This window comes from Neopsephotus bourkii, unplaced genomic scaffold, assembly GCF_033783945.1.
Source record: "Neopsephotus bourkii isolate Nb327-2 ecotype Australia unplaced genomic scaffold, CSIRO-AGI_Nbou_v1 NB_1542, whole genome shotgun sequence".
Lineage (NCBI taxonomy): Eukaryota > Metazoa > Chordata > Aves > Psittaciformes > Psittacidae > Neopsephotus > Neopsephotus bourkii.
The window spans coordinates 271,283-284,914 of NW_026902018.1; the positions used below are offsets into that span (position 1 = coordinate 271,283).

Consider the following 13,632-nt stretch of genomic DNA (forward strand, 5'->3'; position numbering starts at 1 on the left):
GCTGGAGCCCATCGTCATGGTAGAACACCCGTGTCAGAAGGGCAAAGCTGCCCTCAGCAGTGCTGGAGGCCTGGCCAGGTGTGCTGCGGCTCCCGCTGGAGGCAGGCAGGCAGCTCAGGAGGAGCATGGCTGCAGGGGCAGCTGGCAGCGTGACTGCCCCTTTCCCCATGGCTTAGCAGAGCTCTCCTGAGCATCGTCTGAGGGAGCAGCTTCCCCGCACTGCCCCTCTGCTCTGCTCTGCTCTGCTCTGCTCTGCTCTGCGGAGATGCAGACTAGATGTGAGGAAGACATCTGTTACCATGAGGGTGGTGAAACCCTAGCACAGGCTGCCCCATCCCCGGAGACATTCGAGGCCATGCTGGATGTGGTTCTGGGAACCTGCTCTAGTTGAGGATGCCCCTGCTCATTGCAGGGGTAGGACTGGATGAGCTCTGAATGAGCCCAGACTGTTTTCCGACTCCTGGGAGGGGACACAGAGCACACACAGCCAGAGCCATCAGAGAACCAGCATTTATGAAGGTGACTGGGCAGCCCGTTGCTCACAAGCCACGACACAGAGGTGCCAAGCAGGGCCACGGCACAGCAGGGACGCGCTGCTCCATTGCAGCGGCAGCACGAGGATGAGGCAGGACACGGAGCAGCACTGGCAGCAGAGGGTTCACCATGGAGCTGGTGTATCCTACAGAGACCCCCAGCCCCAGCAAGAGCAATGGGACCAGCTTGCCCGTGGTGCCTGGCTCCTCACAGGATGCAGTGGCAGGGAGCAGGGTGTCCCTGCTGCAGGGCCTGGCAATCAGCAACCTCCTGCTCCACGGGTTGTTTCCTCCTTCCAAATCGTGCTGAACCCCAGCTCTTCCACTTGAGTCTGCCCATGGGCAAAGAGCCTGGGGTGGCCACAGAGCGTCACCCCATGGGCCATCGCATGACACCGTGGCAGCCGGGGTGGGGCAACAACAAAAAGCACCCACAGAGCCTGTCCCAACTCATAGAGATCTGGGGGGGGCATTACAGGGAGCTGAGCCCCACACAGCAGGGGAAAGAGGGAGCTCAGCCCAGGGCACTGCTGGGGACCTCTGGGGACAAGACAACAAACCCAGGGTCCCGAGCACCCACACCCAGGGCTGGGGCAGGGGCCTGGCCCTGGCATCACCTTCCAGCTGGGCATGGCTGATGCCACCCGGGAAGGTGCAGCTGGGATTCTGTCGGGGGCTCCCTGCCCAGCCACTCGCTCCAGCCATGTTCCTTCTCCATCCCATGTCCCCATATGCTCCTCAGCCCCCTCAGCTCTCGACATTCAGGAGTGTGGCCCTGGGGATGGGGACAGTGGGAATGCCAACAGGGAAACATGTTTGTCCCGTCTCCTTCCCCAGGCAGGCACAGCATCAGGCAGAGGGGTCTGCAGGGCTGCAGCCAGGATGATGGGCAGTGGTGGGGTGCCTGTCACAATCCCCAGGGGTCCTCAGCATCCCTGGCTGTGTGCATGGACTGGCAGAAAGGAGATCTGTTGCACAGTGCCTGGGTTTGCTCAGGGAAAGGTGGTGAGGATGCAGCTTCTTGTGAGTAGGGCAGGCACTGGGCACTGGGGATGGGCAAGGAGGAAGCCAGCCACACACACACACACTCTGGGGGGAACAGGAAGGGTGAGCATCCTCCTCATCACACGGAGCCACCTGGCAGCTCCACTATCGAAGGGACCAGGAGGAGGGGAGGGGATCTCTGGCCCTGCCATGGGGAGGGGCTCAGGTGCCCCTGTACCCGGGGGGGTCATCTCTTGCCGTCGGCGGTGCCGGTACCGGTGCCGGTGTCAGGCAGGCTGGCGGGCTGGGCACTGGGCTGCACAGGCTGGACCCTCTCCTCCAGGCTGCCGCTGGGGAACACCACATAGCGGGCGCTGAGGCGCTGCTCCCGCGGCTCCCGCAGGTTCTCCTTGCTGTGCCAGATGCCGTAACCGAAGTACACCAGCAGCCCTGCGGGGAGGGACAGGGGGACAGCGGCTCCAGAGCCCGCCGGGACCTGGCACAAGCCGCGGCCCTGGTGGGGGCTGCGAAGCTGCTTGAGGGAGGGAAAGGATCCTGCAGATCCTGGGCGCCCGCGTCCCCAGGGAGCTGCCGCGGGAGCAGGGGGTGGCTCTGGCCCAAAGCTTGAGGGAGGATCCACGCCTGACAGGGACAAGCCAAAACACTCCATAAACCTGAGAGAGTCAGGGAGGTGCTGGGAGATCTCAGCTCCCGTCTCCAAGGGGGAACTGGAGACAGAAAGGGACACAAAGTGCTTTATAAACCCATCCCCGGGGGAAAGAGCTGCGAGAGCCACCAGATGGATTGTTCACCACCAGGACCAGCCCCGTCCCACTCCCTGGCTCGCACTGCGCAGGAGCACTCACCCAGGAGCAGCCAGATGGCAAAGCGGAGCCACGTCATGTAGCTGAGCTTCAGCATCAAATAGATGTTGAGGAGGATGCTCAGCGCTGGAGACAGGGGCACGAGGGGGATCTGCGGGAGGAAAGGAGCTGAGGGTGAGTGAGACCCGCAGGAGCATGTTCCCCCTCCTGAAAACTACAGACACAAAAGGTGGCACTGGTGAACGGGGGAACAAATGACTGTCACACTGGGCTTCCTGAAAGGAACAGTGGCAGTTGGGGAGCCAGGAGCTGGGAGGGAGGTGGAGTTACCACTGGTGTCATCACCCACACGGCTGCACCCGGGCTGAAACTGGAAGGGGGCATAAGGGGCACAAAAGTAGTTTGGCAGCTGGAGAAAAGAGCCTCAGTGCTTTCACCAGACCAGTGTGACCAGTACCTCCTGCGGGTCCATGGGAGCTGTTCCCACCCCACTGACCCCGGCAGAGGGATTGTTCCTGCCTGGTCCCCAGCGTACCTGGAAGGTCTGTGTGCCGTGCTGCTGCTCATGTGCCCAGATGAGCAGGAGGCTGAGCAGGAAGCCCAGGCTGAAGAGGACCAGCAGCAGTGAGTAGCTCCAGGTGGGCAGGTGGAGGTGGGTGCTGCCAAACACCAGGACGGAGCACAGGCAGATGGCTGACACCATCAAGGTCACCACGGCCACCGTGACCACCTCTCCTGGGTAGAAGTCGCTAAGGAACTCCAGGTAGGGCTCAAAAGTTGCTTTCAGCTGCCCTGGCTCCCGCTGCTTTTTGCTCTTGTCCCTGTCCACCAGCTGGAGCTTGTCGGAGAAGGACTCGTACTCCTTCAGCTCACTGGCGGACGGACCCTCGTGGGGCTCGGGGCTGGGCTGGCCACCAGCCGCTGGCGCAGGGACATCCCCCTTCTGCTGCTGGAAGCGCAGGACAATGATGCTGGCGGCCACGAAGGTGTAGGCCAGCAGCGTGCCAATGGACAGGAACTGCACCAGGGCCTCCAGGTCAAAGACAAGGGCCAGCAGCGCCATGAGCAACCCGAAGACCACGATGCCAACGACGGGCACCTGCGTGCGGGGATGCACTCGGGAGAAGACGCGGAAGAAGAGCCCGTCCTCGGCCATGGCGTAGACAATGCGTGGCAAGGAGAAGAGGTTGCTCAACAGGACCGTGTTCATTGCTGAGGGGTGGGCAGGAGAAGGAGGAGCACGTCAGACCCACACCACCCTGGATCCCAGCTCCCGTAAGGAGCAGCACTCCCACCACTGCCTGTACTCACCACAGATGGAGCCAGCAGCCACCAGGAACCCTGCCCAGGCGTAACCCCTCCTGTAGAAGGCATCTGCCAGGGCAGAGTCCGGGTCCAGCGTGTGCCAGGGCACCATCAGCGTCAGCACCACCGACACCAGGATGTAGGCACCGGTGGCCAGCCCCAAGGAGAAAGCAATGGCCCTGGGGACTGCTCTCTGCGGGTTCCTGGCCTCTTCGCTGGAGGCCGCGATGACATCGAAGCCCACGAAGGCGTAGAAGCAGGTGGCTGTGCCGGCCATGATGCCCGAAAGCCCATACGGGGCAAAGCCACCCTCCTGGGCACTCCAGTTCTTGGGCTGCGCGAGGATGAAGCCCATGATGAGGATAAAGAGGATGACACCCATGCTGATGGCCGAGAACACGTGGTTGAGCCAGGAGGACACTTTGGCCCCAAAGGAGATGAAGGCGGTGGCGACCAGCAGGATGGCAGCCGCCAGGAAGTCAGGGTAGTGAGCCAGGAATGGCACGTGCCAGGTGCCCACGTGGGTCTCGGTGAAGTTCTTTATCTTGTGGTTGAAGATGGAGTCGAGGTAACCGCTCCAGGCCCTGGCCACCGCAGCTCCTCCGATCATGTACTCCAGCAGCACGTTCCAGCCGATGAGGAAGGCCCAGATCTCCCCCACGGACACGTAGGTGAACATGTAGGCAGAGCCTGTCTTGGGAACACGGGCTCCAAACTCAGCATAGCACAGAGCAGCCAGGAGCGAGGCAAAGCCGGCGATGATGAAGGAGATGATGACGGCAGGGCCGGCCATCTCCTTGGCCACGGTGCCTGTGAGGACATACAGCCCAGAGCCCACCATGCCTCCGATGCCCAGCAGGGTCAGGTCAATGGTGGAAAGGCATCTGTTGAAGGATGTCTCCATCATGTCATCCTCCAGGGTCTTCACCCGGTTCAGCTTCTGGCAGAAGCGGGTCAGGTCGGTGGAGCGGGGCAGCCATCGCGCCATCCTGGAGGCAGTGGGTCCTGCCCTCGGCCGGACCCTGCCTGGAGCCCTGCTGGAGGAGCAGGAAGGTGTCAGCATCCCCCCTGCAAGGACGCACTGGGTGGTGGGGATGGGGTGGAAAAGGCATCAGGGCACATTCAAAGTGTTCCTCGCTCCTCAGCCAGCACCGGGCTCAGCACTGGAGTGTGTCCTCCCCCTGGGTGGTGGCTCGGACACACAACCACCCATGGGGACCCATGCTTGTGTGCCAGGAGGGAAGGAACCCACAGCACCTCCGAGGCATCATCTCTGAGGCTTTTCTTTTTTATCAGCGCTGCATTAAACCCAAAGCAGGCTGCTCTGGCCCTGCTGAATGTTTCTTTGCTGCTTCCCCCCACCTTCCTCAACATCTCCCTGACCTGGTGTGCCAGGAGCACGGGGAGGGTGGGATGCAGCATCCTCAGTGACACTGCTTAGTGGTGGACTTGGCGCCGTTTTGGGATAACGGTTGGACTTGATGATCTTAAAGGTCTTTTCCCACCTGGTTGATTCTATGATTCTATCTCCCCTGCTTGCCCAGGGATAGCCCAGGTGTGGCTTGGCGTGCAGCAGGAAGTGCAGAGCAGCTCCAAGCAAGGACGTGGAATATCCTGGCCAGACCAGGAAACACATAAGGCTCCCGGAGAGCAGGAGGAGGCATCTGGCATCTCCAGGTGCTGCTTCACAGCTGCTCCATGGGCAGCCAGTGATTCCAGGGATGCTCTCCCCTCCTCCCTGTGCTGGGATACGTGTATCCCAGAGCCTCACGCCCCAGGTCCTGCTCAGAGGGCTCTCGGTGCAGCTCTGCTCCCTGGATCCATTGGTCCCAGAGGCCAAAAGGTCCTGGAGAAGCCGCTGTGAGCTGTCCGCAGGACACCGGCCCATGGGGGACATGGGGCCTGCTGGCACCAAACGCGCTGGAGGCACCCCCAGCCCCTCTCCGGACACCCGGGCACGGGGTGCGGGGGTCAGTGTCGGGGTCCCCGACCCCAACGCACCCAGCAGGGGCACGGCGCTGAGCGGGGCGGTCACGGGATTCCTGCCCCGCTGCCGGCCCCGCCGCGCTCCCCCCGCCCCGCTCCCAGCCCCGCAGGGCCCCGCTCCCCGGCCCCGCTCCCCACCTGCTCCGCGCCGCCGCCGCCGCCGCCGCCCGGCTCCGCCTCCCCGGCCCGGCGGAAGGGCGGGACCCGCGTGCGGCCGCGGGAGTCCCTCGGGGCGGGGGGAGCCGGCGGTGCCCGCGCAGGGAGCGGGAACGGGGGAACCCCCCCCGCCCCCCCGGCATGAGCCCCATGGGGCAGCAGCGGGGATGCAGGAGGGACCCAGCTGCCGGTGAAGGGATGAGCCGCGGCCATCCCAGCGGGGAACCTGCCTCTCCCTGCTGGGGCCTGGAGAGCAGGGACCTCCTCCGCGCTCAGGTCCTCGCTATGGAGGAGCAGCAGAGGTGAGCTCTGGAATCACAGAACCAGCCAGGCTGTAAAAGCCCTTTAAGCTCATCCAGTCCAACCCTTCCCAGCCCTGCCAAGGCCACCACTGCCCCATGGCACTGAGGCCTCGTCTCCACGGGGTGTGAACACTTGCAGGGACGGTGCCTGCAGCCCTGCCCTGGGCAGCCTGTTCCAATGCCTGAGCACCCTCTGGGGCAGGAATTGTTCCTCAGCTCCATCTAAACCTGCCCTGGTGCAGCTTGAGGCCGGTTCCTCTTGTCCCATCCCTTGGCTACTGAGCACCAAATCTGATGCTTCACCCCAAATGTCCTTCCTGAGTGGTAAGCCAACTCAGAGCCCACCATGCAGCACAAAGGGCTCTCACCTGCACAAACACATCCTCATCCATGCTGGACCATCTCCTTTCGCAGAGGGGACCTCACTATCCCCCTCATCAGCCCAAAGTACACAAAATGGACTTGTCCCCTTCTACCACCCATTATTCCCCTTCCTCCTGCTGATGGGTGACTGGGGCTGGCAGAGATGTAGCTCTCTTGTCGGTCACCTCACACCACACCATGGAGCTCCATTGGCTTGTGCATCCCCTCTCCATGTGGCTTCTGGCACACATGGATGCTCAGGCAGGAGCTACCACCACAGGGGTCCTCAGCCTAGGGCAAGAGCCTGCGGGCTCCACAGGTAGTTGAACCATGGAGCTGACAGCCCAAAGCCAGTGACCCTTTGCAGCACTTACAGCTCCTTCGGGTCAGTCACCAGGTCCATCCCCAGCCCAGCCATCCCCATCACCACCATCACCACTGAGGGGGCTGAGCTCTGCTGAAATCATGCTTACCCAGTGCCCCTGCTCTATCCTGGTGCTTTATTCCCTTTCCCAGCAATCGACCTCTCCTGCCCGCACCCCTGCTCCCACCTCACACACAAAACCCTTCCAAAACCCACCCTGGGCACAGGCATGAGAAATACCCGCTTGAATGGGCTGCCTGGCAGAGCATCCGCAGGCAGATGGTGGGAGCCGGAGGCGGGAGAGCTGCCGTTGTCATGGCAGTGCTGGAGCAGCCTCCTGGGATCCCGGCAGCTGCCAGCTCTGCCGGCGAGCTCTGGGGCCAGGTGGGCTCTGCTGCTCATGGCACATCCCTGACCTCCTGCACAAGCTGCCCCTGAGCTGCCCCGGCCCCACCATGGGCTGCGCTGCTGCTGCTGCAGGAGGAGCTGCTCCAAGCCTGGCATCAGGCAGGCTCCCTTCCTGCAACAGGAGCCATTGTTCATCCCCGACTTCCTCATCCTCACCCCTTGGCAAGCAATTTCCTTGCTGACAGCTCTGGCCACGCAGAGGAACAGATTCAGCACTAGGGACTGCTCCTGCCCGTGCGTGTCCTCACAGGCCCTATGGTGTCTCCAGAGGGGAATACTGTGCATTCTGTGCCTTGACAGTTTAGCAGGAGAGTGCAGGGCTCCCAGCACAGGGTCCAGGGGCAACACAGCTCAGAATGGTTCACAGGGATCCTGTGATGGTGCAGGGCCCACATCAGCCCACTTTCCAGCTTGAAGCAACCTGCTGTAGTGGAAGGTGTCCCTGCCCATAGCAAGGGGTTGGAGCTCGATGAGGACCCTTTAACCCAAACCAGTCTGGGATTCTATGATGACTCTGTACAAGGCTTGCTCTAGGAATGCCAGAAAACCCCGAAATGGTGACCCAGGTACAATCACAGCTCTTAACACACAATGGCCTTGGGTCTTCAAGCAACTCCCAACAGCTTCTCTGACCTGAACTTCACCCATGAACACCAGAAGCGCTCACAGCCTCCCCCTGCACCAAGCAGTCCCTATGGGCAGCCCACACTGCCTGGCCCCACTACACTTGAAGTGCTCCCTTACCCAGCTTCCAGCCAGTGTCCCCACTCTCCCATGCACTGCATCCCAGGGTCATCAGTCCTGACAGGTCTCAGAGACACTCCGATTTAATCCAGTGCCCCACACTCACCACGCAGGGCTGGGACAGAGGTACTCGCATGTGGAAAGCTGCAGCTCCAAGACAGAACAGAATGATTTTATTTCTCTGCATTTGGAAACTGGTTTAAGGAGAAGAAGCCCTCAGGATGTCTCTGCTGCCTGAGTTGAGTGAGACACTGCAAACACAGCCCAGTAATGCTGGGCAGAATCCCAAAGTCTCCCAATGCTGGTACCTGCTCAGTGTCTCTGGAAGAACCTGTTCAAGGGGCTGTTTGTGCCTCAGCACACTCAGAACCACCTTGTAGAGAAACCTGGACATTTTTCCCAGCTGGCAACCATGCGTGGATGGTGAGTCCGCCTCCATCTCCTCATCTCTCCCATTCCTTACCAGAGACATCAAAATGTCTCCTCAAATCCAGAGGATTTCCTGACACAGTAAAAAGCAAATGCATGAACAGTCTATTCATTAGAGGGAAATGAGAAGAAAACTCCAGGAAGAAACCAGCAGATTTGCTCATTCAGGGAAAAGCCTTCTCGGACTCGGATTCCTTCTGCTGTAGCTTCCGAATCAGCTCCAGTAAATTCATCTGTAAAGTCAGCTCCTGCAAAGGAAAGAGATGATTTTGCAAGAACAAGATGATCCCATTCCCTGCTGCAGGAAGCAGAAAGGACGGGTTTGAACCACCCACTCAAGAGCTGCTCATCGTCAGGGAACAAAAGAGAAACCATGGAAATACCAACCAAGGCCTTGCTCTGGTTCAAGTGCTGCTGAAAGATACAGGGCAGTAATCTCTTAAGAGATCTGTTGCAAAGTACAGCTCTTGGGAGTCCCAGGGCCTTAGGATACACTGAGGATTCGGAAAGGTTCTTGACCATGACAAATGCAGCAGCAACCAGCCAGTTGTGCAGGTTTCCCCTTCTGGAGCAGCAGCATCCCCTTGCACACCCACACCCCATGCCATCCCTCAACAGCACTTTCCACACTCCGATCCTTTTCCAGCATAGAAGGGCAGGAAGCATCACTTTGGGCCCTGACTGGAATCTGTGTGTGGGGCATCAAACTCCTTCTAAGTGTGTCATTCCCCTTCCAAACCTCCCTTTTCTATGAGTAAAGACCACTGTTTCCTATAGTCAACACACTCAGCGTATGGTTTCCTTACCATCTGCTCGTTCTTTAGTTACATTTAGCTCACAAGCCACTTAGACTACCCAGTGGAGCAGCGAATCCCATGAACGCTGCTCCGTGACTCAGGCTTGCAGACATCCCCTTACTGAAATAAAAGAAGTCTATTTTGGTAAAAACCTATTGCCTGCATAAGCAGGCATTTTATACAATAAACATAGCATGTGGAGAACAGATTCCAGGAGGCATTTCTTAGCCGAAGATAGCGTTCACAGGTACAAGCCAAGGTCTGCGTCTGCTCTGCCAGCTACTGTAAAGGCAAACTTAAACCCCAGCAAACAGGAACCCTGTGAAGAGCTACCACTTCTGAAAGGCAGGGGCAGGAGGGGAGAGAAAGAGCTGCTTTCATTGTACCAGTGAGGAACAGCAGCACAGGGAAAACAAGAGGCTTGTTCACGGCTGCACAGCAGAGACTCATGTGGGGTTTAGAGGGTGCCTGTTTAACTAACTTGGTTTAAGCCACTTTTTCTCAGTGTCAGGTCTTTATGGAAGTGAAACTGAATCACCTACACCTCCCTCCCTGTTAAGAACAGCCTGCTTCTGCATTCCCTGCAAACTCCTGTCGCATTCCAAGGAGACTTTGGAAGTTTTATTTCCACTGCTCATGAGTTTTGGAAGCAGAGGCACTGGGGAAACCACAACCAGTGTTCTAATCACAGCCTGAGATCATCATCTCCAGCAAGTCACATGCAAGGATTAACAAGAGGCTTCATAAAGGCTTTGCCAAGGCAGTTTGCACAGTGAGCGAGGTACAGCAGTGATAAACTTACACAGCTTCTTATTTAGGTATTACTCAGCCCCATGCAGGAGCCACAGGATTGCAGCACAGCCTTCCTAACCCATACACTGGGAAAAACACAGCAGAGAGCTGGGATGTTACCATGCCTCATGGTTTTCTGCTCCTTTATTACAAACCCAGTACTAGGTCCACAAAGGGCACACTGCTCATCAGCTGATGGGGCAAAGCATGGGTCATTCTCTCTGATCCACTGATTCAGAATTCATTAAGAGCAAGATCTTGTTAAACGAATGAAGATGCTGATACAAGTATGTTGTCAAACCTTACACTCCCTGCCCAAACACCAACCTGTGGGTTAGTGGTGATGTAGAAGCCAGACACACCAGCCTTCTCCAGAGTGCTCTGTTGGTCTATCACTTTTTGGTCCAGTTCCAGGACTATCTTCTCATCCATCATCCGTTGTTCCTCTCGAATCCGTTGCTCTACAGCCTGACAAAGATGACAGTGGAAAACCATGGAATATCTGCCTTCCTCCTACCTTCTGTCACCTCCAAGTCTGATACTGGAAATGAAGAGCAACTCAACCCTGAAGCACTCCTGCTCCAAGGACAGCAGAAGGCAGCAATTACGGCCCTGGGTCTTGCCTCCTCCAGTTGCCATGTCTCAGCAAAACTACCACTCCAGAAAATGCAGGGAAACCTCTGGGACCATCCTCCTCTGTGTTTGAAGGCCAGAAAAGACCATGAGCAACAGATCAGTACCTGAATGGCTCTTCCTGAGGAGCCAAGGTCTGAGCTATGGCTGAGGACGGGCTCTGGAGAAGTCCAAGCAAAGACTTGGAGGAGGAGCAGAAGCCACCGAAGCCCATCAAGGTGTCAGCTCAGACACTTCCCTGAGCTTCTGTGTTCCCTGGACACCAACACACAGAGCTGGGGCTGTAAATCACACCCAGATCCTGACTACTCACTAATGGAGCTGAACTCCTCAAAACCCAAACTTCAGAACTGGAATCCACTTTATGTGGCACTGACAAGAACAAGCTGAAGCCTGGCTCAGGCCTATGGTGTGCTGGGGCCCTACTTGTGGCAGGCTGAGAACATTATCCTGGACTTGAGGAGTGGCAGCACGCTCTGGGAGCGCTCCCATGCTGCAGAACGGAGCACTGCCACCCAGCTATGGAGGAAACCTCGACCAGCCAAACACGATGGAGAGGTAAGAAGAAAGAAGAGGATTGCAGGGGATGAGGAGAGCCCAGCTCATGTCAAAAACCATGTGTGTGTGGAGGCAATACAACCTTACCGGGCTGCACTGAGCAACAGAACCCACATGCAAGCCACAAGGAAAGTTAGGAAGTGTCAATCCCATCTACAGAAAAGACATGGATCTGCTGAAGAGGGTCCAGAGGAGTCACACAGAAATGGTCAGAGGGCTGGAGCACCTCTGCTATGAGGAAAGGCTGAGAGAGCTTGGCTTGTGCAGCCTGAAGAAGACTCCAGGGAGTCTTTCAGTTACTAAGATGGGAATACTTTTTAGCAGGGCTGGTTGGAGCAGGATGAAGGGTGATGGGTTGTGAGGACGAGGGGGATACAAGGAAGACATTTGTTACCATGAGGGTGGTGAGACAGGGGTTGGAACTGGCTGAGCTTTACGATCCCTTCCAACACAAACCGTTCCACGGCTCTATGCCAGCAAGCCCAGGTGGGACCTCACCTCCATCTCCCGCTGCTGGGCAGCACGGAGCAGAGGCAGGTTGTGGGGCCTGCAGCACTGCTGCGCCTCCTTGTGCCGGTGGAAGAGCTCCTGCTTCATCCCTGCAGCAGGACAGGCAGCGGGTCAGGCCATGGCACCGTCACCCCCCCACCCCTCCATGTGCCCCACAAGCTGCCACAACCCAGCACCACACCCGCCCCCCGTATGCCCCGGACCATGTCCCCCCGCATGTACCCATCGACCCCCTCCCAGTACCGCCCCCCACAGCCCTTGTCCCCCCCAGTGCCCCAGACCTCCCCTGGTCTGTGCTCGCCCCATGCCCTCCCCAAGCGCCGGGCGCACCCCCCCATTCCCTGCACCCCCCCCGGTGCCCTCCCCACGTTCCCTCTCCCCACAATGCCCCCAGTCCCCCCCGTTCCCCTCGCCCCCCCATGCCCCACGCCAGGTTCCCCCTGCGCCGCCTTCCCCCCCGCTGCCCTTCAGTGCCCGCCCCGGTTCCCCGCCGTGCCCCCCGCCGGTTCCCTCTCCCCGTCCCCGCGGACCGCGGTGCTCGCTGTGCAGCTGCAGCCGCTGGCTGTACAGGTTCTTCTCGGTGAGGTGCTGGATCTCCAGCAGCCCCTGCACGATCTCGAACACGGTCCCGTCCAGCAGCGCCAGCGCCAGGTCACTCAGCGTCGTGTAGGAGAGGCGCTGCTGGCAGGGGCTGCGGGAGAGGGTCAGCGCCGGCCACCGCACCCCGCACCGCACCCCGCACCCCACCGCATCCCACCGCGCCCAGCTCCGCTCACCTGGGCAGGTCCTTCACGAGGGCCTGCAGCTCGGACAGCAGCCGGTAGTGCCGCTCCTGCTGCCGGGACCGTGCCCGCGCCTCCGCGGCCTCCAGGCCCCCGGCTCCAGCACCGAACCACGACATGACATCCCCCCCCCACCCGCATTGCGCCTGCGCCGCACCGGCACACCGCCTCCTGCCCGGCCACGCCCCCCGCCCTGTGCGCGGTCCTAGTGCCCTCCGCTCGAGCCGCTTTCGGGGGCAGCAGTGGCTGCAGCGGGGAGCCATGGAACCATGGAACCACCTGGGTTGGAAAACCCCTTTAAGCTCATCCAGCCCAACCACTCCTCAGCCCTGCCAAGGCCACCACTGCCCCATGGCACTGAGGCCTCGTCTCCACGGGGTGTGAACACTTGCAGGGCCGGTGCCTGCAGCCCTGCCCTGGGCAGCCTGTTCCAATGCCTGAGCACCCTCTGCGGCAGGAATTGTTCCTCAGCTCCATCTAAACCTGCCCTGGTGCAGCTGGAGGCCGGTTCCTCTTGTCCCATCCCTTGTTCCTTGGGAGCAGAGCCCAGCCCCTCCTGGCTCCATCCTCCTGTCAGGCAGTTGGAGGCAGCCATCAGGTCCCCCCTGAGCCTTCTCTTCTCCAGACTGAACCCCCCACGTCCCCCAGCCCTTCCCCATCACACTTGGGCTCCAGGCCCTGCACCAGCTCCATTCCCTTCTCTGGCCCCGCTCCAGCCCCTCAATGTCTCTCTTGGAGTGAGGGGCCCAGAGCTGAACACAGGATTCGAGGTGCAGCCTCACCAGTGCCCAGTGCAGGGGGATGATGATGATCATCATCATCATCTTCATCAGCAGAAGCCATCACCTCCCACCTGCCCTGGGCCCTATGTGTAGGTGGTGCCCAATGGCTGGGGTGTCTCTCAGCACTGCTGTGGTCAGTGCTCTCCTGGGGGTTCCTCTTCACCCCATCCCTTGTGTATGCATCACTGACATCAGAGGAATTCCACTCTGCAGCCTCATTGCCTCATTCATTCACATCTTGGCTTCATGGTTTCAGTCCAGCCCATGAGTTGGGGACCATTCCCTGTGGTCACCGAGCCAGGCCATGTTTGTGGGTTAACTGGGGAGCCCTGGGAAGGGTGAGACACCCCCCTCCCTTCCCCCCCCCCCCCAGCTTCCAG

At 59.6% G+C, this 13,632-nt stretch overlaps 2 protein-coding genes across 3 annotated transcripts; both read right to left on the reverse strand.

The window, feature by feature from the left end:
• Window positions 1-1,750: 1,750 nt before the first annotated feature.
• Window positions 1,751-5,810, reverse strand: SLC7A4 (solute carrier family 7 member 4). 2 transcript variants are annotated; one of them, XM_061370453.1, is made up of 5 exons: window positions 5,771-5,810; window positions 3,653-4,680; window positions 2,877-3,553; window positions 2,384-2,492; window positions 1,751-1,967 (listed from the first exon to the last, which is right to left on the reverse strand). In XM_061370453.1, the coding sequence occupies exons 2-5, from the start codon at window positions 4,632-4,634 to the stop codon at window positions 1,765-1,767; spliced, it is 1,971 nt and encodes a 656-aa protein (XP_061226437.1). In that variant the 5' UTR covers window positions 4,635-4,680; window positions 5,771-5,810; the 3' UTR covers window positions 1,751-1,764. The 2 variants fall into 2 exon arrangements, with proteins under 2 accessions (XP_061226437.1, XP_061226436.1); XM_061370452.1 differs by lacking the exon at window positions 5,771-5,810 and having other exon boundaries at window positions 3,653-5,071.
• Window positions 5,811-8,125: 2,315 nt separating this feature from the next.
• DGCR6 (DiGeorge syndrome critical region gene 6) lies at window positions 8,126-12,734 on the reverse strand (the record flags this gene model as incomplete). The annotated part of the gene is given in 6 exon segments (XM_061370431.1): window positions 8,126-8,646; window positions 10,315-10,455; window positions 11,677-11,777; window positions 12,219-12,379; window positions 12,465-12,631; window positions 12,633-12,734. Coding segments are annotated over 6 exon segments (756 nt in total), but the record flags the coding sequence as incomplete, so codon positions are not given.
• Between the last annotated feature and the right edge of the window lie 898 nt (window positions 12,735-13,632).